Source organism: Vombatus ursinus, unplaced genomic scaffold (assembly GCF_900497805.2).
Source record: "Vombatus ursinus unplaced genomic scaffold, bare-nosed wombat genome assembly UNPS02010193.1, whole genome shotgun sequence".
Taxonomy (NCBI): domain Eukaryota; kingdom Metazoa; phylum Chordata; class Mammalia; order Diprotodontia; family Vombatidae; genus Vombatus; species Vombatus ursinus.
The window spans coordinates 6,151,222-6,174,995 of record NW_020949971.1 but is presented as its reverse complement, the minus strand read 5'-3'; the positions used below and the strand labels follow the sequence as shown (position 1 = coordinate 6,174,995).

The following is a 23,774-nucleotide window of genomic DNA, read 5'->3' as shown; positions in this document are numbered from 1 at the left end:
GGCTGGAGACTAGGCCTTTGAAAATGGGATGGCATTCTGGGATTTGTGATTCAAAGGGACAAGAATTCCCTAAGAGTGTTTTGGAGTATCATAATCTTTAAGCCAGAAAGGGGACCTGAGTCACGCCTGGCTGGGAGTTTAAACAAACAGACCCACAGCCTGACAGAGAACAGATGAAGAGGAAGGAGCTGTAGTGACGACAGCTGTAGGGAGCCGCCCTGGCCTGGCCCTGCTCTGGCCTTAAGCTGAGATGGAAAGAATGCATGACATAGGGACAAGCAAAAGGAGAAACTGAAAAGACAGCTGAGCCTGGAAGAGGAGGCTGAGCTCCAGGTGGGCCACTGGGCCCTGCAGATATCTCAGAACAGAGCACTTGCACCAAAGTCGGATGCGCTTCTTCAAGGACTGAGGGACGTTCCAAAAGAAAGTGCTTTCCCTGGCTCCCCTCCCTTCTCTAGTAATGGGCATTGGGCTACACTTTGCTCGCTTTTATTGGGCTACACTTTGCTCGCTTTTATTTTTTTTTTTCACTGAGAGTTTACCATGCCCTGATTTTTTCCAAAATGTATAGAAGTCAGAGATAGTGACTGTTGTGATTGTATTAATAACTTTGTGTCTGATATAAATGCCGTGAGATAGAAAATCACTTCTGTTGCCCCCCAAAGCAAGCTCATTGTTGTAACTGGGTGTGTCCAATTATATCTCCAGGCCCCTTGTCTTTCCATGATAAGGAAGGCGGGAGGGTAGATTTGGAGAAGCTTGGGTAAGATTCAGCTCTGTCCCTTCCAGAAGAGAAGGGGGAATAGAAAATGCTTTCAAGTACTTTCCCCAGCCCACCCAGCAGTATTCCAGGAGTATGGTCCGGGGAGGTCTGCCATCCTTCACACAATAACTTTTCCTTTTCCACAAATGTCATCGGTCCCCTGCTCAGAAACTTTGAGATGCTCCCAGCTGTTTCCAACTCTTTGGCATGCGCCTGTACCAAATGGAAGTGGCCTTGTAAGAGTTTGGGGCTGGCATTCACAAATCAATTGTAAAAGAAGTTAGAAAATGTGCACTAGTAGAGTGAGCTGTCAGTCTATGAAATTGTTCTGGATTGTTGGGTGTGAGAGGGACGGTGTGGTGGGAAGGTAACGGTGCTACATTTGAGATCCTAAGCCCGAGTTAAAATCCTGGCTCGGATCCTGGTTCTCTAACTTGCCACCCGGGAGATCTCAGGCAAACCCTTTGTTAGCCCTTGGTGCAGTGTGTATCAGGCTCAACACATAGTAGGCCCTTCATAAAGTCTTGTTGCCATCCATCCCCCTTCTTCCTGTGAGATGAGGGATTGGATGAGATGACCCTTCAAGTTCTAAATCTATGGCAACCTCATTCTAGGACTTTGGGCATATTTCCAAGTTAGCTCTCATCCCAAGTCACAAAAGAACCTGGGAGAGAGGGAAGGGAAGGAAAAGTGTTAAGTATTTATTAAGCACTGACTATGTGCCACTTTAAAAATACTATTTCTTGCAAAGTGAAATGAGCGGAGCCGGGAGGACATCGTCCACAGTAACAGCAACACCACATGATGACCGACCGTGAATGACAGCTGTTCTCAGGGATGCAGTGATCCAAAACAATTCCAAAGGACTCACAATGAAAAGTGCTGCCCACCCCCAGAGCAACAGCTGACAGAGTCCGAATGCAGAGTGGAACACACTTTTTTAAACTTTTTTTCTTGTTTTTTTTTTGTGTGTGTGTTTTCTTTTACAACTGACTAATATGGAAATATGTTTTGTATAACTGCACGTGTATTTGTTGCTGTTCAGTCATTTTTCAGTCATGTCTGACTTCATGACCTCATCTGGGATTTTGTTGGCAAAGATGCTGGAGGGATTTGCCATTTCCTTCTCCAACTCATTTTACAGATGAAGAAACTGAGGCAAACAGGATTAAGTGACTTGCCCAAGGTCACGCAGCTAGTCAGTGCCTGAGGCCAGATTTGAATTCAGGATGATGAGTCTTCCTGACTCCAGGCCCAGGGCTCCATCCTCTGCACCACTTAGCTACACACATATAACCTTTATCAAGTTGCTTGCCTTTTCAATGAGGGGGGAAGGGAAGGAGAGAGATTATTTGGAACTTAAAATTTTAAAAAAGCAAATGTTAAAAAATTTAAATGTAATTTAAAAAATAAAATATTTAAAATTTTAAAAAGTTAAAATAATTAAAAAAACCTCAAACAACAACCTCTCACAACAACACTGGCAAACAGGTGCTATTATCGTTCCTTTTTACAGTTGAGGAAACTGAGGCAGACAGCAACTAAGTGACTCACTCACAGTCACACAGCTGGTAAGAGTGTGAGGCTGGATTTGAACTCAGGTCCTCCTGACTCCAGGCTCAGGACCATATGTGCTGTTTCACCCAGCTTCCTTGGAGGGCCAGAGGATTGGGGTTCAGATCTTGCTTTTGATACTCACTCATTGTGGGCGAGCTGCTTAATTTCCTGGGTTTGAGGCTCCTTAGGAAAATGAGGGTATTGACCAGTCCCTTTCAGTTCTAGACCTTTGAGCCCATGTTCTGAATCGTCTCCCTCTCCCCAACCTCAGTCCGCATTTGAACTTGAACCCCACTGATTGTTAATCCCTTGACCGGGATTCTTCTTTCTTTCTCTGACTGCTGGCCTCGACATTTTTACATCATCCTAGTAGCAAAGATGTCCTGGAGTCAGCTCCAACCAGCTTGGATGGATTGTTAAATTTCCAGTGTGAGCATTTACACCTGAGAAATCAGCAAATGCTATAAATGAAGGCTTGATTCATTGTTTTTTTTTTTTTTTTTTGATCATCTAGACTTAAAGTGATGGAGAAAATGTTAATAATCCACATTAAATTTAAGTGTGTCACCCATACATCCCCCCCCAGCTGGTTGTTAAACATTTGCCACACACTCTTTGTGTAACTAGTAACGGGTGTTTGTGCCCTCACCTTCCCAGGGCCAGGTAGCGCCAGTTCTGCTGAAGTCACACTAATTCCCGTACCCATTGGCCTGCATTCCATAGAATTACTATCCTTTCTTAGGGCTTCCATTGTTCTCTGTTCAGCTTTGTAAAACTACTAACTATTCTTCATACATGATTTGTCAAGAGGGCAGTAACTACTCAACTATTCATCACAATTCCAATCTTCACAGTACTTTCCTGCCTACACACCTTTGCTCATGTGATTCCCTCTACCTGGAATGCCTTTCGTCATGAATCTTTCTGCCTGTCACAATCCTGTTCATGCATAAAGGCCAACTCAAAATTCACCTGCTCCATGAAGCCTTCTTTCACCTTCCCAGTCAGAACTACCTTAACATTCTGTCTCTCCCTTTTTTGTGACAGTTATCCCAGCTCATACTAATTGTCTTGAACTCCCTGCCCAATGATGAATTGCTTGTGTGTGTCTTACTCACGTCTGCATCTTCTACCCAGTACCAAGTTGGGAACTTGACACATGTACTTTGGCTTGACTCTCTAGTATAGGCTATACCTCTAAGACAAGATCTGGAAAGAATAAATATATGGAGACACACATGGAAAAGCAAATACGTAGAATTATGGATGAGAAAGAGATTTTTAATTCGCAGAATGCTCTCCCCTAATCAATGCCCATCTCCTTTCCCAACACTCCTAAATTACCATATCATAGACTTGGGGTGAGAAGGGGTTTTAGAGGTCTCAAGGCCCAGGGATTCCTGTTTGGGGGTCTGTGAACTCTTTAGGGATTTGTTATATTGGCAAAAGGAGTTCACACTAAAAATTCTTTGATGACACTTTGAGAAGTGAATAATTAATTGTAAAGCATCCTATGGGGCAGCTAGGTGGTGAGATGGATAGAATGCTGGCCCTAAAGTCAGGAGGACCTGATTTCAAATCCAGCCTCAGACATTTAGTAGCTTTGTGACCCTGGGCAAGTCATTTAAACCTGTCTGCCTCAGTTTCCTCATCTGTAAAGTGAGCTGGAAAAGGAAAAGGCAAACCACTTCAGTATCTCTGCCAAGAAAACCCCAAAGGGGGTCACAAAGAGCCAGAAATGACTGAACAAAATCCCAACATCTTACCTAGAAAGGCCAAATCTGATGGTCTTTTCCAGGCCTCAGCATCTGCTGCACTTGACACTGTCGATTACCCTCTGTTCCCAAACACTCATTTTTCATATTGTTTTACCTAATAACAAGGTTTGGGATTCTCCACTGCCTGTAACTGGATTCCCCACTATACCGTTTGGCCCAGTGTGTAGAGTATGTATTGACACATAACATCTGTATGATTCCGAGTGGGTTACTTCTCCTCTAAGGACCCTGGGCCACTCTAAGACCAGAAATTTGCAGAGGAGATACACAACTCCATTGGTAGAGGGATTTCCCCAAGTGAGTGCTCCCTGTACCTACCAAATCCCAGGTCCAATCCCTTATCCCCATCCTTAGACGTGGTTTATTATGTATGCTATGTATACACAGTCTAGTTGTATATAGACAGTCTAGCTCATGTGTTTGACTTTCTCTGGTATTAGATTGTAAGCTCCTTGAGGGAAGGGTCTGTTGGCCTCTAGGCTTCTTGGGATCCCCCTGTGTTTGAGACTCCACAGACCTATGGTGACTGTTTTTGACCGTTTACTTACAGCTGACATTTCCAGGTTTGAAAACTGCTTTATGTACATCATCTCATTGTCAAATCATGGTGACTCTTTGATGTAGAATTAACCCTATTTTAGATAGATAGATGACCATAGATAGATAAAGCAATTATTATTGTTGTTTGTTACTGTTTGTCCTTCATTCTCAAAGAGGACCATGACATCAGGGAGGTGCTGCCATGACATGCAAGTGAATTGGATTTAAGTGAGGCAAGACCATGCAAAGTCACCAGCCTCACTTTCTCCTCTGGAGTCGTCTGGGTTCAGTGGCAAGATATAGATCAGGACAACTGGAGATGGCCTAGGATGCAGTGGGAGACCTTGGCCTTTTGAAGCTTTTTAACAGGTCTCAATTTGAAAGCATTTATTAGACCGTTACTGTACACCAGGCACTATGCTAAGTACTGAGGAGACAATATAAAGAAACAAGAAAGTCCCTGGTCATCAGAAGCTTCCAGACAACACATTAAAAGGGAGCTGAAAAGAGGGTGCAATATGGCCTTCCTAGATGCTGTGGAGGCTTGGATGCCCACAGGATAAGACCAGAGTTGACTGATTAGAGCCAAGGGTGGTTCCAGGGACAGAGTCTAAAGCTGTCGTGGGGAAAGGGTAGAGATGAGAGCCTCAGTGGAGATAGCTATGGTGTGGAAGCTTCCAGGGGAGAAGACAGACTCTGAGGAGCTTAGTGTCCCGCTCAGGGTAACACAGCCAGGAAGGATGTGGCATGGGATTTGAACTTGGGTCTTCTTGGTGCCTAGATCCAGCAACCTTTCCACTAAACCACACTGCCTCAATCTGTCCTCCACCCAAAAAGAGAAAATGAAAAGTCATAAATGCAATAGAAAAGGAGTGACAAAGAAATTGGGTATAAATCTGGAGTTCAGTGTATTTGGGAAGGAAGGCCATAGGAAGTCAAGAATAGACTTGGTTCCACTCCCACATCATCCAGTTTTGGGTGGTGAGAGCTTGGGACTTAGGGAAAACTCCTTATCTTAAATTCTTCCCCTCTGCTCTCCTTCCCACCTCCCTTCCTTTCTTTTCTCCTTCCATCTTTCATCTTAAAAGGTATCTTTTCAGTGCAACTTGTCCTGTTCCAACACCTTGGTGGCTTCACTTCATCTTGGTTCTCTCGGACTGTTTGTTCCATGTCTATGGCCCTTGCCTTGTTTTTAACAACACCGAACAGCATGGGAGAGAGCCTTGGACTCGGGGTCAGGAAGACCTGGGGTCAAATTCCTCCTCGGACACTTAGCATCTGTGTGAATGAACGTGGGCAAATCACCTGCTTTAGATGGTCTTTCCTTAGTAGCAAGTGATGGTCCCCATCATCCCCAGTGAAGGCAGAGACATTTTTGTGTGACTTTGTTTCCCCAGTGGCCTTGCGCAGGGAAGGCACTTAATAAATGAATCAGATTGGGATTTCGATATGGTAAAAGCCTTCATAGTTCAGATTTCACTAACATTTCCAATTAATTTACATTTATAGAGCATGGGTTTGCTTTTCATTTTATTTCATACACAAGCATGCATTCCCATGGGACAGTATATTTGTATTTATGAGTCCTCCTCATGATGCAGGAAAGTGGTTGAGAATATGTGAAACCATTTAGGTATTAGAGTGGACAAAGTACTGAACTTGGAGTCAGGAAGACCTGAGTTCAAATCTAACCTCAGACACTTATTACTTGTGTGACCCAAGGCATATTACTTAATTTCTCAGCTTCAGTTTCCTCATTTGTAAAACAGTTGTTGTTCAGTCATGTCTGACTCTTCATGACCCCATTTGGAATTTTATTGGAAGAAATACTGAAGTGGTTTGCCATTATCTTTTCCAGCTCATTTTACAGATGAAACTGAAGCAAACCGGGTTAAGTGACTTGCCCAGGGTCACACAGTTAGTAAGTGTCTGAGGCCAGAGCTGAACTCAGGAAGATGAGTCTTCCTGGCTTCTGGCTGGGTTCTCTACCCACTGTTCCACCTGGTCTCCCCAAATCAAAGGAGGTGATATTTGAAAAACACTTTTGCAAGCCTTAGAGCACAATGTAAAAGCCACCTCTTATTACGTAAAGGATGTATCAATGTGGATACTGACTGAATTGTTTAAAAAGTATGATACCAACATCTAGAGAGAATTGGCCTCAATCATCCATGTCTGGATTGGGCTTACAGTTTAAAATGCTGCTAAAAGGGAGAGAGATCTGATGGGGAAAGCCCCACAGTTTAGTGAGTAGAATGCAGGCTCCCCACACCTTTCTTGCAGGTGACGGCTCTTTACCTGGTGCGATGTTTTCTGGGTTGGGTGGACTCCGGGGGTCTGGTGTGTTAGGAGGGGTCAGCGGGCCACGCTGGGAGCCCCCTTCCATGCTGCTGCCATCCAGAGTTCCATTCTGCATGGCGATCCTGTACTGCATGGGAGCAAAAGGAAACTGCTGAACCCTTATCAATATCAGACCCATCGAGAGAGGACATCATCGCTGACACAGGATGCTTACTCCATCTGTCTTTACAGTTGTGATTTAGCTCTTCTGAATTTCGTGGGATGTTGATAATTCACCACAATAATCATGGTTGACATTTATATATCACTTTAAGTTTTGCAAAGTGCTTCACAAATATTAACTAATGTGATCCTCACAACAACCCTAGGAGGTAGGTGTTGTTATCATCCCTGTTTTACAGATGAAGAAGTTGAGGCAGACAGAAGATAAGTAACTTGCCCTGTGTCATGGTGACCAGTGTCTGGGGTTAGATTTGGACTTAGGTCTTCCTTACTCCAGGCCCAATCCTATAGCCACTACCCCACCTGACTGTAGTCAATGAGTATATTTGAGGGTTTTTATTATACATCCATGGGTTAACCGGCACTCTCACTTTGTAACTAGTCTGTGCATTTGTGCTCATATGTGTTCTGCGTTAACGTTTTTATGCCTTTTTTGTGGGCGAGGTATCATTGGTAATATGTTTCTGTCCATTCATGCCCAGGCAGCTAGGTGGTTCAGTGGACAAATCACTGGGCTTGGAATCAGGAAGACTCCACTTCATGAGTTCAAATCTGGCCTCAGACACTTATTAGCAGCTGTGTGGCCCTGGGCAAGTCACTTCATCCTGTTTGCCTCAGTTTCCTCATCTGTCAAACGAGCTGAAGAAGGAAATGGCGAACCATCCCAGCATCTTTGCCAAGAAAACCCCAAATGGGGTCAAGAACAACCAACAACCATCGACTAGCATAGCCCCAGGGCAGGAGCTCTAAAGTTGATCAGCTCAGTTCCTCCAGGGCATGGTCTCTGGACTCTGGTTTGAAGAGGGCAGCAGGAGCCCCAAGTATGGCATGAAGATGGGAGTGGGGTGGGAAGGACGTGGGGTAGGTCAAACATGATCAGAGGGCTGGGGCTGACCAGATATATCCTAAACTCTAGCATTCCATAGACCTTAATGACTGATTTGTTCACCTTCCAGGAAAGATCTTCTAAACCCATTTTCACTGCATTTAAGACAGACTATTTGACCAATGTTGGGGGGAATTCATTTACTCTTCCTTCTCACCAGGCAATGCTGAAACCAGTGTCACCTGAGGCTCCAATCAAGCTGCCAACCTTGATGTCTTAAAATAGCCACACCAGCCTACTCAAGGGTGGGCCGTTTCCTGGGGATTAATGACAGGCTGGAGCATCTACTCTTTCCAGTTAGTCATTAGTTGACAGGAAACACCAAGTACCCCAGCGGTTATTGTTTAAATACACAGTCATGCCTTATGGTGGCCAAGCAGGGCCTTATTTTAGTTATGAGATGCAACCTAAATTACAGCCTTCTTTCCATTTGTCAGTGACTCCCTACAAGGAAGGTATGAAAGGCAAACAAAAACAAGGACATTCTTTATTTCAGCTGAACTGAATCGAAACAAAGCATCTTTACTGGTACATTATGAATATATATGTTTGTTTGTATTTTTTGTTGTTCAGTTGTTTTAGTCATGCCCAACTCTTCGTGAACTCATCTGAGGTTTTCTTGGCAAAGGTACTGGAGTGGTTTGCCATTTCCTTTTCTAGCTCATGTTACAGATGAGGAAACGGAGGCAAGTTGGGTAAGCAACTTGCCCAGGGTCACACAGCTAGTAAGTAACTAAGGTCAGATTTGAACTAAGATCTTCTTGACTTCAGGCCTAGTGCACTATCCACTGCACCACATAGCTGCCAATATATGTATATGTAGACTTAATGAAGTAATTGGGGAAATCCACCTGATCTTCTAGACTGGGGTCTGGGGGAAGGTGGTGTCCCATGGAGCACATGTGGGGATGAGCCCATGCTTTGGCACCCTTCCTAAAGGAAATGATTGGCCAGTTGATTCTGGTTGATTCCTTGGGGAGTAGTGGGGGTGGTGTCAAAGAGGATTGGCCATTGAGCCAGGAAGAATGGCCCACTCAACATAACAACTAAAAAATTAGAAAAAGAACAAATTAAAAATCCCCAATTAAACACCAGTGGAAATCCTGAAATTCAAAGGAGAGATCAATAAAATTGAAAGTAAGAAAGCCACAGAACTAATAAATAAAACTAGAAGCTGGTTTTATGAATAAATAGATAAAATAAAATGGATAAACCACTGGTTAACTTGATTTTAAAGAAGGAAAGAAGAAAAGCAAATGACCAGTATCAAAAATGAAAGGGGTGAATTCATCACCAATGAAGAGGATATTAAGACAATTGTTAGGAGCTCTTTTGCACAATTATATGCCAATAAATTTGACAATCTAAATGAAATGGATGAATATCTACAAAAATATAAATTACCCAGATTAACAGAAGAAATAAAATAATTAAATAACCCAGTCTGAGAAAAATAAATTGAACAAGCTATCAATGAACTTCCTAAGAAAAAATCCCCAAGATCAGATGGATTCACAAGCAAATTCTACCAAACATTTAAAGAACACTTAATCCCAATAATATATTAACTATTTGGAAAAATAGGCAAAGAAGGAGTCCTACCAAATTCCTCTTAAGACACAAATATGGTGCTGATACCTAAACCAGGAAGAGCCAACACAGAGAAAGAAAATTATAGACCAATTTCCCTAATGAATATTCATGCAAAAATTTAAATAAAATACTAGCAAAGAGATATCAGCAATATATCACAAGGATCATACACTATGACCAGGTGGGATGTATACCCAAAATGCAAGGCTTGTGCAATGTTAGGAAAACTATCAGACTAACTGGCAATATCAGTAACAAACCCAACAGAAATCATATGATTATTTCAATAGATGCAGAAAAAGCCTTTGACAAAATACCGGGGCAGCTAGGTGGTGCAGTGAATAGAGCACCGGCCCTGAAATCAGGAGCACTTGAGTTCAAATATGGCCTCAGACTAAACACTTGACACTTATTAGCTATGTGACCCTGGGCAAGTCACTTAACCCCAACTGCCTTAAAAAAAATTAAAAAAAAAAGATTCTGGACAAAATACAGCACACATCCCTATAAAAACACTAGAGAGTGTAGGATTAAATGGAGCTTACCTTAAAATGATAAGTAATATTTATCTAAAACAATCAGCAAACAATATCTGTAATGAGGATAAGCTAGAAGCCTTCCCAATATACTCAGGGGTGAAGCAAGGATGCCAATTATCACCTCTATTATTTAATATTGTACTAGAAATGTTAGCTATAGTGATAAGAGAAGAAAAAGAAATCAAAGGAATTAGAAAAGGCAACGAGAAAACAAATCTATTACTCTTCACAGATGATATGATGTTCTACTTAGAAAATCCTAGAGAATCAACTAAAAAACTACCTGAAATTGTTAACAACTTTAGCAAAGTTGTAGGATACAAAATAAACTCACAGAAATCATTAGCATTTCTATATATTACCAACAAAGTCCCGCAGCAAGAGATAGAAAGAGAAATTCCATTTAAAATAACTGTAGACAATGTCAAATACTTGGGAGTCTATCTGCCAAGACAAATCTAGGAGCTATATGAACACAAGTATAAAACACTTTTCATGCAAATAAAGTCAGATCCATTCAATTGGAAAAATACTAACTGCTCATGGGTAGGTGAAGTCAATTTAATTAAAATGACAATTCTACCCAAATTAATCTATTTATTCAGTGCCATACTAATCAAACTATCAAAAAATTATTTTATAAAGCTAGAAAAAATAATAAAATTCATCTTGAGGAAAAGCTCAAGAATATCAAGGGAACCAATGATGAGGACAGTTGTGGAAGAAGGTGGTCTAGCTGTACCAGATCTCAAACTGTGTTATAAAGAAGTAATTATCAGAACAATCTGGTACTGGCTAAGAAATAGAACGATGGATCAATGGAATAGACTAGATACAAATTACGTTATAGGAAATGATTATAAATGACTAGTAATCTAGTATATGATAAACTCAAACATCTAAGCTGTTGGGACAAAAATTTGTTATGTGACAAAAACTGCTGGGAAAACTAGAAAACATTATGGTAGAAACTAAGTACAGACCAACATATAGACCATATACTAAGATAAGGTCAAAATGGCTACATGATTTTCACATAAACAGTGATACCATAAGCAAACTGAAAAAGTATGAAATAGTTTATCTGTCAGATTTATGGATAAGAGAAGAATTTAAGACCAAAGATGATATAAAGAGCATTGCAACATGTAAAATAGATAATTTGGATTATGTAAAACTAAAAAGTTTTAGCAAAAACAAAACTAATGCAACCAAAATTATAAGGAAAGCAGAAAACTGGGGTGGGGGGATTTGCAACAAGTACCTTTGATAAAGGTCTCATTGTTTTAATATATAGAGAACTCATTCAAATTTATAAGACTACAAATCATTCCTCAATTGATAAATGGTAAAAGGATATGAACCGGCAGTTTTCAGACAAATAAATCAAAGCTATCCATAGAAATGCAAACTGAAACAACTCTGAGGTACCACCTCATAACTATCAGAGTAGTTAATATGATAAAAAAGGAAAATGTTAGATATTGGAGGAGATGTGGGAAAACTGGGACATTAATGCAATGTTGGTGGAGTTGTGAACTGATCCTGCCATTCCAGAGAGCAATTTGGAACTATGCTCTAAGGGCTATAAAGCTGGGCATACCCTTTGATCCAGTAATACCACTGCTAGGTCTGTTTCCCAAACACAGCCAAAAAAAAAGAGAAAAGGACATATTTATATGAAAATATTTATAAAAACTCTTTTTGTGGTGGCTAAGAAATGGAAATCAAAGGGATGTCCATCAATTGGGGAATGGCTAAACAAACTGTGGTATATGATTGTAATGGAATACTTTTGTGCTATAAGAAATGACAAGCAGGATGATTTCAGAAAAACCTGGAAAGACTTACATGAACTGATACAGAGTGAAGTGAGCAGAACCAGGAGAACACTGTACACAGTAACAGCAACATTGTACGATGAAGAGTTGTGAATGACTTAGCTATTCTTAGCAATATAATGATGCAGGACAATCCCAAAGGACTAGTGATGAAGCATACTATCCACCTCCAGAGAAAGAACTGATATTGATCGAATATAGACTGAAGCACGCTATTTTTCACTTTCCTTCTTTCATTTTTTTCTTGCACAAAATGACTAATATGGAAATGTTTTACATAATTGCAAAAACAGACAAACAAACAAAAATGGCCCACTCTAATAGACTTCTAGAAGTGATTTTGCCGTGATTGTCACTTTCTGTCTTTCTCTCTCTTCCTCCTATATTATTACATAAGAAATCTCTTCTGCTACTTTAATAATCTAAGGATTGATTCCTTTATCACCACAGGTGCTTCCTCCAGTCCTGCCCATTTCAATTGTTCCTTGACTTAATCTTAATAGATGGTCTGGGAGAGTTCGGGGTCTAAAAATATTCCACCTTGTGGCCGACCTGGTTATGAGCCTCTTTGCCCTTGCAAGGCCGGATCTTAGCCAAGCTTGGTACCAGGTTGGTAGGGTCTGCTAGAGCTTGAGCTTCATTGGCATCACTCTGAGAGCCCAGTGTCTCCTCTGTGCTTAAATGGGGTGAATTCACAAGGGGTCGGTGCTGGAGGTTTGGGTTTTATTATCATTGGGAAATGCTGTCAACTACATTTTTAATATCCCCCATGCGGAGAAAACAACTTTTTTTGGTGGGAAAAATACATGTTCATACATCCCAGTATATTTATCCTGGAATTATGGCCAGATGGTTTCTAAAGTCCTTTCTAATTCTATAATTGTTCTTGATTCTAGGTGTTCTTTTCATCTACCTTTCCTTGATCCTTCCCCCATCATGTGGTTGCTAAAACTGCTCATTATTTCATGCCAATCATAATACATTTCACATCATGGAACATAGTTTGTAAAAAATTGGATTAACTCAAATACTTGGTTTCGTTTCCACAAAGGCAGGTGATTAAAATGTGGGCTAGTTCTGACTCTCCCTTTAACTCACCTATGAACTTGTGAAATTCATTTAATATCTCTGAGCTGAGAAAGAACTGATAAAATCTGAAGACAGATTGAAGTATACTGTTTTATAACTTTATTTTTCTTTTTTTTGTCTATATTTTCTTTCACAACATGACCAATATGGAAATATGTTTTGCATGACTATACACATATAATCTTTATCAAATTGCTTGCTTTCTCAATTAGGGAGGCAGGGAGGGAAGGTGAAAGAGAATTTGGAACTCAAAATTGTAAAAAAAAAAAAGCAAAGGTGAGAAATTGTGTTTATGTATCATTGGAAAAAATAAAACATTAAAATTTTAAAAATAATATCTGTCACAATTTCTTGATTTTTAAAATCAGGATAATACTTCTAGTCATCTGAAAGTGTTATTATAAAAACAAATGGAATCATACTTTTAAAACTCTTTTGGATTTCCACAAATTAGAGGATAATTTTTCTCCCTTTCCTTCCATCCCCAAATGATGCTTGTAAATAAAATGTACTTGCATTTTCTGAGGAGTTAGAGAAGAAAATCACTATACTGAGAATTTATTTTTCAAATCTAGGAAATTGATCCATGAATTCAAGACTAGAAAATCAACATTAATGGCCTTGCTAAATCCTCCGGCTCTTGACCAGGCAGGGATAGCTCATTGCCATAGCTTTTCACTTGTCCAAGTTAATGTGAGACCTCAAGGGAAATATCTACCTTCTCTACTGAAATTAAACCAAATTATTATAGCATCTCAGAATTAGAAGGGGCTTCTGAATTCTCAAGTCCAACCCATACTTGATCAAAAATTTCTTTTAAGAGCAATCTCAATCATCTTTTCTTTGAAGAAGTCTAATGAGAGAGAATCTTGTGAGATGGGTCATTCCACTTTGGGATGGCTCTAATTGTTAGGAAGTTTTTTCCTTCTCTTCTTCTTAAGCCTTCTCTTCTTAAGATTGAAAATATCCAGCTCCTTCAACTAATTTTTGTATGGCAATTTCTCAAGGCATCTTACCTCTTTGGTTGCTCTAAAGGCGCTTCTTAAAATGTGGCCCTACAACTAAATAAAATGCTGCAGAGATGTGGTCTGACCATTCTGGACATATCGCATTTAATTCAAGTCAAGTTTGCTGTTGACCTGCAGTTTGCTAAACTCCCTATACCTTTTCCAGATGATCTGGTTTCCAGTCATGCCTCTCTCGTCTTATTCTTGTGAAAATGATTTCTTGTACCCAAGTGCAAGACTTTGCATTGATTCCTATTAAATTATATTGTCTTAGAATCAACCTAGAATTCTAATCTTTTGAGTTCTTTTCAGTTCTTGATTCTGTAATCCAACATGTTATATCTTTCACACATACCCCACCCCATCCTGCTTCAGATTTGTGTTATCCACAAATCTGGTAAGCATTCAAGCCCTTTATTAAAACATCAAAGACAATAGACCCAAGTACAAATCTACTAGAAAGCTTCCCTTAAGACAACATTGACCCATTATTGACTGTTCTTTGGGTCTAGTCATTCAAGTACTTTCAAATCTGCTTAACTGTCCATTCATCTAAACCACTTGCCTCCATTTTTTCCACAAGATTAAAATGAAAGACCGTGATGTACTTTGTTTAAGTCTAAGTAAACACTATCTATATATCCAGAAACCCTATTTAAAAAGGGAAATAGGATAATCTAGCATGATCTGTTCTTAATGAAGCCATTCTGGCTCTTTGTGATCACTATTTTCCTTTCTGAATTTTCACTAACCACCCCTTTCCTATTATGTGCTAGAATTTCCCAGAATTGGTGGATAAAGCCCATTCACAGATTTCATTCTCTTTTACTTCTTGTATATTGGAACATTAGCTCTTCTCCAATCCTGTGACATCCTCTCACATTCTTCACATTTTTTTTTTGGTAGATCACTGAAAGTGATTGAAGACTCCTAGTGATTAGTTCTTTCAGTACCTTGGAAAGTAACTCCTCTGGCCTTGATGACCTGACTTCACCATAGCCATCTAAGTACTCTCTTACTATTCCCTTACTTATCTTGGGTTTTATTTCCCTATAACCAATTTATCTTCTGTTTCCCTCCACTCCCCTCAAAGCTAGAACTGCTTGCTTAAGGTCATACACAAACATTAAAGGTAGAATGGAGACAGTTGGAGCCCATGGCAGAAAATCTGGATGTGGACAGATCTATCTATCTGAAACTAGAAAGGATCTCAGAAGTTATTTAATCCATCCCAGGTCCTTTGACTTCTAGCCCAGTACTCTCTCCCCCTCATCACACTGTCTAGTCTAGTGCTAAGTGCCAGGAATTCTAGGAATCAGTCAGCTGGGTTCTGTCCCAGGTTTTGCTATTGTTGTGTAACTTAAACCTACAAAAAATCAGCACTGAGTAGTGTGGTCTCTTCTGTGTAAGAGAGATAGAAAAAGAGTCCTTCAGCCTAGGGTCGTATAACTTTAATTAGTGAGATGGATGCTTTTCTACCTCATATGAGAACCCACTGACGTTCAGTTTCCAGAGCCGGATATTATTGGCACCACTCAGATTCTCTGAGTCTTTTATGGAAAGTTCTTTTAGTTTGTTACTATTCTGCCTCTTTTTTTTCCATTTGAAATCCAGTCCCAAGGGATGATTGAACAAGGACTCAACTAATATATGATGGGAACATTGCCTTGTAGTTTGATAAAATGTACAGTGAGGAGCAATGGATGGGAGTTTTGGAATGGGAGATCTGGTCTGAATTTTAAGGAAGATCTTCTGGACAGTTAGAACTATTCAAAGAGCAACAGAGAGAGCACTGAATTTAGGGTTAAGGTTAGGTGTCTGAGGAGCTAGGTTCATCTTTTGCCTCTGACACTTGCTACCTGAGTGATAGTCATTAGCCTCTCTGGACCTCCATTTTCTCATCTGAAAAATGAGGGAGTTAGGCTCAATGACCTCTAAGGTTCCTTTCAGCTCTGAATCTAGGGTCCTCTGGTGCTCCACCATTTGAACTTCACTTGGGAAGCAATAGGGAGCCATAGCAGGTTTTTGAAGAAAAATAAACTGGCACGGCCAGATACGTGGTTCTATGAAAAATGGAATAAACTATCATGGGAGGTAATGGGATCCCCATCAGTAGTGGTCTTGAGTCTAGGATTAGATAACAAGACATCAAAAGTGCAGAATCACAGACAAACAGAATGAGAAGTGGCCTCGGAGGCTTACTAGCTGTGTGACTTTGGGCAATTCACTTAACCTCCTTTGGCCTCACTTTCCTCATCTGTCAAATGAGGGATGTGGATTAGGTGGCCTTCGAGGTCTTTCCTAGCAAAATGTCTATGTTTCCATAGCATAATAATAGGTGGAACAGTGAATAGAGCATTGGGCTCAGAATCAAGAAGAATCCTGGCCCCAGACGTATACTAGCTGTGTGACCCTGGACAAGTCACTTGACCCTGTTTGCTTCAGTTTCCTCATCTGTAAAATAAGCTGGAGAAGGAAATGGCAAACCACTCCAGTATCTCTGCCAAGAAAACCCCAAAATGAAGTCATGAAGAGTTGGACACAACTGAAGGGACTGGCCAACAACAGAGCCTAATAACAGTCCAATGTAATCTAGTCCAACCCATACCCAACTGAAAATCACTTCTTTAATATCTTCCCCAAAGTGATCATCTGACCTCTGCTTGAAGGGAGACATAAGCCACCACTACCTGAGGTAGCCCACCTCCCTCTTGGACAATTGAGATTACTGGGAAGTTTCTTTTTATATTGACCAAAAATCTGCATCTTGGAACCCAAACTGAGGCCCAGAGAGGTTAGGGACTCGCCCAGGGTCACACTACTTCTTGTTCTACCCATTGAGGCCAAGCAGAAATCTATGCCTCTTCCTTGTGGTGACCCTTTAAAAACTTGAAGACAGCTATCATCACTCCCACTTCACCTCCGCCCCAGTCTTCTTTTCTTTAAATGAAATGCCTCTAGATTCTTCCTCCAGAATGGTGTAGGGAAAATTCCTGTTTAGGTCTGGGTTGGACCAGCTGATGACCTCTGAGTTCTCCTTTCAGCCCTGAGACCCTGGGATCCATGTATGAAATCATGAACCGTCATTTGGGACACAGGCACTCAGCCTGTAATAGCAGAAGTTCCTAAGAATATGCTGCCACAGTGATTTGGTTTTTATTTTTCCAAACTATAATTACAAATTCTGTCTATGGGTTAGCAGAGTAAATGGAAGAGATTAATAATTGGCATCATTCCTGTGTTTCAGAGATCTCTGCGCATATTCAACTATTTGAGGAATTGTCTCGTCCCCTCCCTTTCTTTTATTCCAAGACATACCTGTTGGGTAACTTCCTTTCTGTTGGTGCTGAAAGAGGATGATTATCTAATCCCAGACAGTCAGATGAGGTTGGGATGGTTTTAGGCAGCTTCTCTTGGGGCCACAGACATATTTTGCTAAGAGCACACTAGACATAATTATAGGGTCACATGATTTCACATTTATCCATACTACAAAGCCTCAAGCCATCCTTCACAATGTCAGGAGATGACTGGGGCATGCAGTCTGACTGGCTTTATAACTGGGTCTGGATTTGACATAAAGGATGTTCATTAATGTGGAAAAAAGTTAACAACAAAACAATACCGATAGCTTGCATTTCTAAAGAGCTTTCAGTTTATTCAATCACTTTCCTCATAAGAACTGTATGAGGTAGGTAGTATAAGTCTGATTATCTCAAAACATAAATCAGAATACCTCAAAGAACTCTATTGTGATTTGCTAGAAAATATCAGAAGCAAAATTTGAATTTAGGTTGTAGCATAATAAAGGAGAAAGGACCTTAGAAATCATCATGGATCATCCCATTACCATCATGGAGCCCAACTCTTTTATTTTATAGATAATAATAATAACTAATAATAGCTAACATTTACGTAGTGCTTACTACATGCCAGACATTGTGCTAATACAATTATCATCTCATTTGTTCCTCAGAACAACCCCGAGAAGTGGGTGCTATTCCTCATTTTACAGATGAGGGAACTGAGGCAAACAGGGCTTAAGTGTCTATACCGGGGTTACACAGCAAATAAGTATTTGAGGTGGGATTTGAACTCACATATTCCTGATTCTAAGTCCAGCACTCTATCCATTTCATTTATGATTAGTATCAGGTGCATGTCTGTGAGTAGAGGGAAGAGGATGCATGAGAGAATCAGGTAGGTAGAATCAACCTGACTTGGCGACTGAATGGCTAACTTGACATAGTTGCAATGATTTTTCCTTGTCTTAAAATGTTTTTAATAGCAGGTGAAAATGAATAACATGCTTTCCTCATAAGAATCCTTTATGGCAGGCAGTACTAAGTTAGAACCCCAGTTTACTGAGACTCGGAGAGGTTAAAAGGCTTGCCCAGCTACTAAGTGAAAGAGCCAGTTCTGAATGCTGGCTTGAGGCTGAGACCAATGGGCTCTTTCCACTAGATCACTGATAATCTGCTATCAAGTGCATTGTTACTGGTTTTGCTAAAAAAAAATTATTCAAGAAACATATCAATTTGTACCTCATTTCAAGCCTGCAAGAAAACATTTTATTTTTTATTGACTCTTTTATTGAAAAGTGTGTATTGGCCCATTTGTGTGTGTTTAAGTGTTTATGGGCAAGTATGTGAGTAATGTCTATGTGTGCATATGTGTATACATGCAAATGTATGTAAGTGTGTGCATGTATGTGAGTATATGTGTGTGCATGTGAGTGTATGTGAGTATGTGCATGTTGGGGTTGGTATGAAAGGAATCATTATATTTAAATAGCACAGAGATATAGCTTGTTATTATAAAGAGAACACTGCCCTGAGAGTCAAAAAGCCTTGTCTTCAGTCAGTTTGCCTTCTTGCTACCACTTTCCCTCTTGACCTGTTTCCTCAACTACAAATGACATGGTTGAATGAGATGATCGTTGAGGCCTCTTTCATACAGTGAAATAAGCCCTAGCCCTGGAATCAGAGGACCTGAGTTCAAATCTCACCTCTAATGTCACCTTTGGCAATCACTTAACCTTTCTGGGCCTCAGTTTCCCCATCTGGAAATGAGGGAGTTGAACCAGATGGCCTCTCAGGTTCTTTGTATCTCCAAATCTAGGATCGTTCCAGTCTTTGTTTCCTAGAAGATAAACTTCACTTTCATTCCAAGGTTTCCAAAGCATGAAATAGATGTTCTCTTATTCTTAGTTCTCTTCTGAAGATACCAAGCAAGACAGATGGAAGACCAGCTAGCTATCTGTGGCCACAATAGGTTGGACTGCAGCGCCTTTCTGGAGTTCTCCCAGAGCATTGCTGGTGAGGTCAGAAATAGAACATGGCATCCTGACTCCAGGCTCCATGCCACGTCTAGGAGGACATGCCGTTCCCATGCAGATGGAAAGATATTGAGATCATACATCAGAAACCCTTTGATCATCTACCCTGGGGATTCAAGGTTAACAGAAATATCTTTGCAGAGCCAAGTGACATCAAAGGGACGGACTCTGGACAACTGGTTTCAAAAAGAACTCGACAGTCATGGACATCTTATACTTCTTGGTGGTCATCAGGCAAATGCTGTCAGGTTCTGATTTGCTACCTATCTATTGAGAAGGGGTGAAGCTGATGCAGATGGTGTTTGTAAACTGTAGTTCTGTCCTTGATACATCACTGGTCCCTCATCACTGCCTTTGGATCCCCAGTGCTTAGCAAAGTGTCTGGTATGTATTAAGTGCTTGAGAAATGCTTGTTTGTTGACTGACTGATTGATTCCATGAGTCTACTTTCTTAGGGATGTGGAAAGGATGAAAAAATTGCTACAGAATTTGCTTAAGTACTATAGGGAAAAGATGCTACATAACCCAAACTATTTTTACTATTAAGCTCTGCTGGTAGAGGCTGGTCATACACACATTTGGGTTATTTCTAAAAGTTTCCCACATTGACCTACATGGAGGAAAACACTATTTATTATCAATGAAGAGCTAGGCTTCTGAGCTGGAGTTATGTTGTGCAACACCTCCATCATGTAGGTGAGGAAACTGAGGCCCTTAGAGGAGAGGGGTTTTATTTGCTTAACATCTAGAAAGTAGCAAATCTGTGACTCAGACTCAGATCCACTGACTTCAAGCTAATATTCTTCCTACGATAAAAGACTGCCAATCCTTGAGACCTTAGCTGAACCCTTTTATCAGGAGATGGATGGATAGATGGATGGATGGGTGGTAGATGGATTGATGGATAGGTGAATGGATGGGGAGAGAGAGGGGGGGGGGAGAGAGAGAGAAGAGAGAGAGAATTTATAAAGTTATTGGAGGAGAGAGAATTTGGTACTCAAAATTTTTTTAAATGAGTGTTAAAAATTGTTTTTACATGTAATTGGAGAAAAATAAAATATTAAATTTTTAAGTTATTATTATTGTTCTTAAATTGCTTGGATGGGCTCAAGGTCAGACTATCCAACCTTGTTAGACAAGGTATCTGGAAATTCATATTATCTGGGATAGACAGAGGTTTCAGAGGGTGCAGACTACTCATCAATTTCTTTTTTTAAATAATTTTTATTGGTTTCTTTTATTTCTATATTGCTGAAATCCCCCCCCCCCTTATTCCTCTCCCCCAGTCATCCATAAAACTACATAATGGTTTTCAAAAAAGTCACGATGCTTTCATCAGAAAGGAGGGCATTTTGTTACTATGGTAGAGAAGGCAGCATGACAGTGATCAGAGGACTGAAGTTAGGTTAAGGAAGACCTGGATTCTAGTCCTGTCCCTGAGACATGCTCACTGTGTGGCCTTCGGCAAGGACGCAGCCATGATCATGTAAGAGTCTAAGTTCATAAAAGACATTCAACATTAGAACATTCCCACCCCAGTGAAATCCAAGATTTGGATCAAAAGAGAAAAAAAAGTGGAAAAGAAGTCAGCAGATTCTATCCTCCCTTCAGTACTGTTTAAGAAGGGCTCCAAACATGACCAAGGTGAATTTCAGAAAGACAGAGCCCAGAGATGGAGCAGGAGCTTATAGGCACTCTCTGAATCATTCAGGTTCCCAGACTTGGAGTCATCTTTGACTCAGTTTCCTTTATTTTCTAAATCAATCCAATTACTCCTTTCTGTTTGTTTTTTCCTTCTAAATGACTCTTGTTTCCATCCCTTCCTCTTATATTCTTTAGTCCAAACTCTGCTAACAGATTCCTAGTGGATTTCTGACTCCAAATACCCCCATCTACAAAGTGGGGGACAGTTAGGCAGTTCAGTGAGTAGAGCACTGGACTTAGATGTAGGAAGACCCAAATTTGAATTTACTTCAGACACTTACTAGCTGTGTGATCCTGGTCAAGTCACTGAACCTCGTCTGCCTCAGTTTCCTTACCTATAAAATGGGAATATGATAGCACCTCCATCCCAAGGTTGCTGTGAGGATTAAAGGAGATAACCAATGGGAAGGAAGTGCTTTGCAAACCTCAGAGCATTCGACAAATGTTAGTTATTTGTGCTATTCATTCTGTGTGTCATTCCCAAATGAGTCATCCTTAAACACTGCTCCCTCCAGGGCCTCCTCTCCTCAGGAGTCTCTCTTACCTGCCTCTGTGTGCTCAGGACATCCAGTCTGCACCACTTCCTTGCCTATTTCCCACTCCTCCCAGCAGACGTCCTCCATCTGAGTCAGGCTGTGACTCCCCAGTCCTGTGAACCGGCTGCCGTCTTTGTGCATCCTTCATTCACAGAAGGTCCTACCCCAGACGACGCCTTGCCTTCCGCCTCTGACCACTAGCCACCCTCCAGGCTCAGCCCAAGGTCCACCTTCTCCGTGAGGCCTTCTCTGCCTGCCCCAGCCTCTCTTCACAGCTCCTTTCTCTGATATCCTACAGAGCTCACTGACCCTACCACACAACTGAGAACCCATGATCATGGCCAGAAACGTTTATTCCTTGGTGATCAGACAAGGGGTCAAAGATTTAGGATCTGAAGGGAACTTAGAGGTCAATGAGTGCAGCTCCCTGATTTTGCAGATGAGGAAATTGAGGCCCAGAGAGGTTATGGGACTTGCCCAAGGTCAAAAAGATATTAAATGACAGAGGTGGGATTGGTTAGAAGGGACGAACCTTTAGAGACTTCTGACTCCAGTTCATTCTTTTAACAGATGAGGGTAAGGTAGTGCATCAGGTTCACACAGCTAGTAAATGTTCAATGTAGGAGTTGAACCCGGGTCTCCCTGACAGTTCTAGTTCTCTATCTAGAAATAATTAGGTGACACAGTGGATAAAACACTGGACCTGGAGTCAGAAAACCCTGAAATCAAATTGGACTTTAGGCAATTACCTGCAGTGTTTCCCTAGACAAGTCTCTCATAACCTTTCTCTGCCACAGTTCCTTCAATTATAAAATGGGGATAATAAAGCACCTAACCCCCAGGGTTGTTGTGACAATCAAATGAGATTATTTGTAAATCACTTAGCACATAGCAGGCACTTAATAAATGCTTGTTTCCTTCCCCCTTCCTTTTTCCCTTCTTTCCCTCCCTCCTTCCTTTCCTTCCTCCCTCTCTCCCTCCTTTGCTTCTTCCCTCCTTTCTTCCTCTCTTCCCTCCCTCCCTTCCTTCCCTCCGTCCTCCTTTCTTCCTTCCTTTCATTCCTCCCTTCTTCCCTTTCCTCTCCTCTCCTTTTCTTTCCTCCTTCCATCCTTTTTTCCTTTCCATACATGAGCTAGGCTATGCCTCTGGCGACAGACATACAATTAGTCTCATCTTCCCAGTGATAATGTAATTTCCGCGAAAATGAGGAAACTACCTTAAACTCCTCTATCTCCCATGGTAGCAGAGGGCTGTCTTCAGGGGGAGTGATACTTAGGAAAATGTAGGTGATGTAAAAACAAGAGCTACCAATCAAAATTTACCTTTTAAAAAAGGAATAGATACTTGTTTCATGGCTGATTGATTGATAAAGTTGGAGAGTTGAATTAGAAGTGAGGCAACAGCTATAACGAACATGTGAATGCTGGGGAAGGGCTGGGGAGCAGATGACCAAGTGTATATTCAGTCATTCTTCATCCTCTTTCTGGACACTTGTTATTTTACTAAAAATTGCTCAGTCAGCCTCCCATGACAATTTTTGTGCTTTTATTGGTTTGAAAGATACCGTGGCTTTCCCCTACTTCCACGTTCCCCTTTGGGAAACCCACACATACCCCACTGTAGATACTCACGTTCATTTCTGCTTTGGATTCACAATGGAAGTTTTCAAATGTGTACTTCTCTGATCTCCTCTGGCGCCTCTTGAACAATCTGGCCCCTCGATTACTGAGCACTGACAGTTCTTCCAGCATGATGTCTCTGGGGATGCTGAGCTTTTTGCCCAGGTCCATACCATCTACTTCTGCAAAGAAGACACAAGATCCTGGTCACCCTTTGCTCAGTGTTTCTGGACGTTGGCTTAATTCAGCATCTGTAGTACTCTCTCTCTCTCTCTCTCTCTCTCTCTCTCTCTCTCTCTCTCTCTCTCTCCCCCTCTCTCCTTTCTCTCTCTTTCTCTTTCTGTCTCTCTGTCTCTCTCTCCCTCTCTCCTCTCTCTCTCTCTCCCTCTCCCTCCCTCTCTCCTCTCTCTCTCTTTCTCTCTCTGTCTCTCTGTCTCTCTCTCCCTCTCTCCTCTCTCTCT

The 23,774-nt window shown here is 41.0% G+C and overlaps 1 protein-coding gene across 2 annotated transcripts in view; it reads right to left on the bottom strand.

Moving 5' to 3' along the window:
• MYOZ2 (myozenin 2) overlaps nt 1-23,774 on the bottom strand; it is a 51,066-nt gene that overhangs the window by 7,767 nt on the left and 19,525 nt on the right. For both annotated transcript variants that reach the window (XM_027853755.1, XM_027853756.1), the window contains exons 3-4: nt 23,326-23,495; nt 6,937-7,066 (exon numbers count right to left, since the gene is read on the bottom strand). In XM_027853755.1, coding sequence (XP_027709556.1) covers nt 6,937-7,066; nt 23,326-23,495 — 300 coding nt within the window. The remainder of the gene's footprint in view (nt 1-6,936; nt 7,067-23,325; nt 23,496-23,774) is intronic.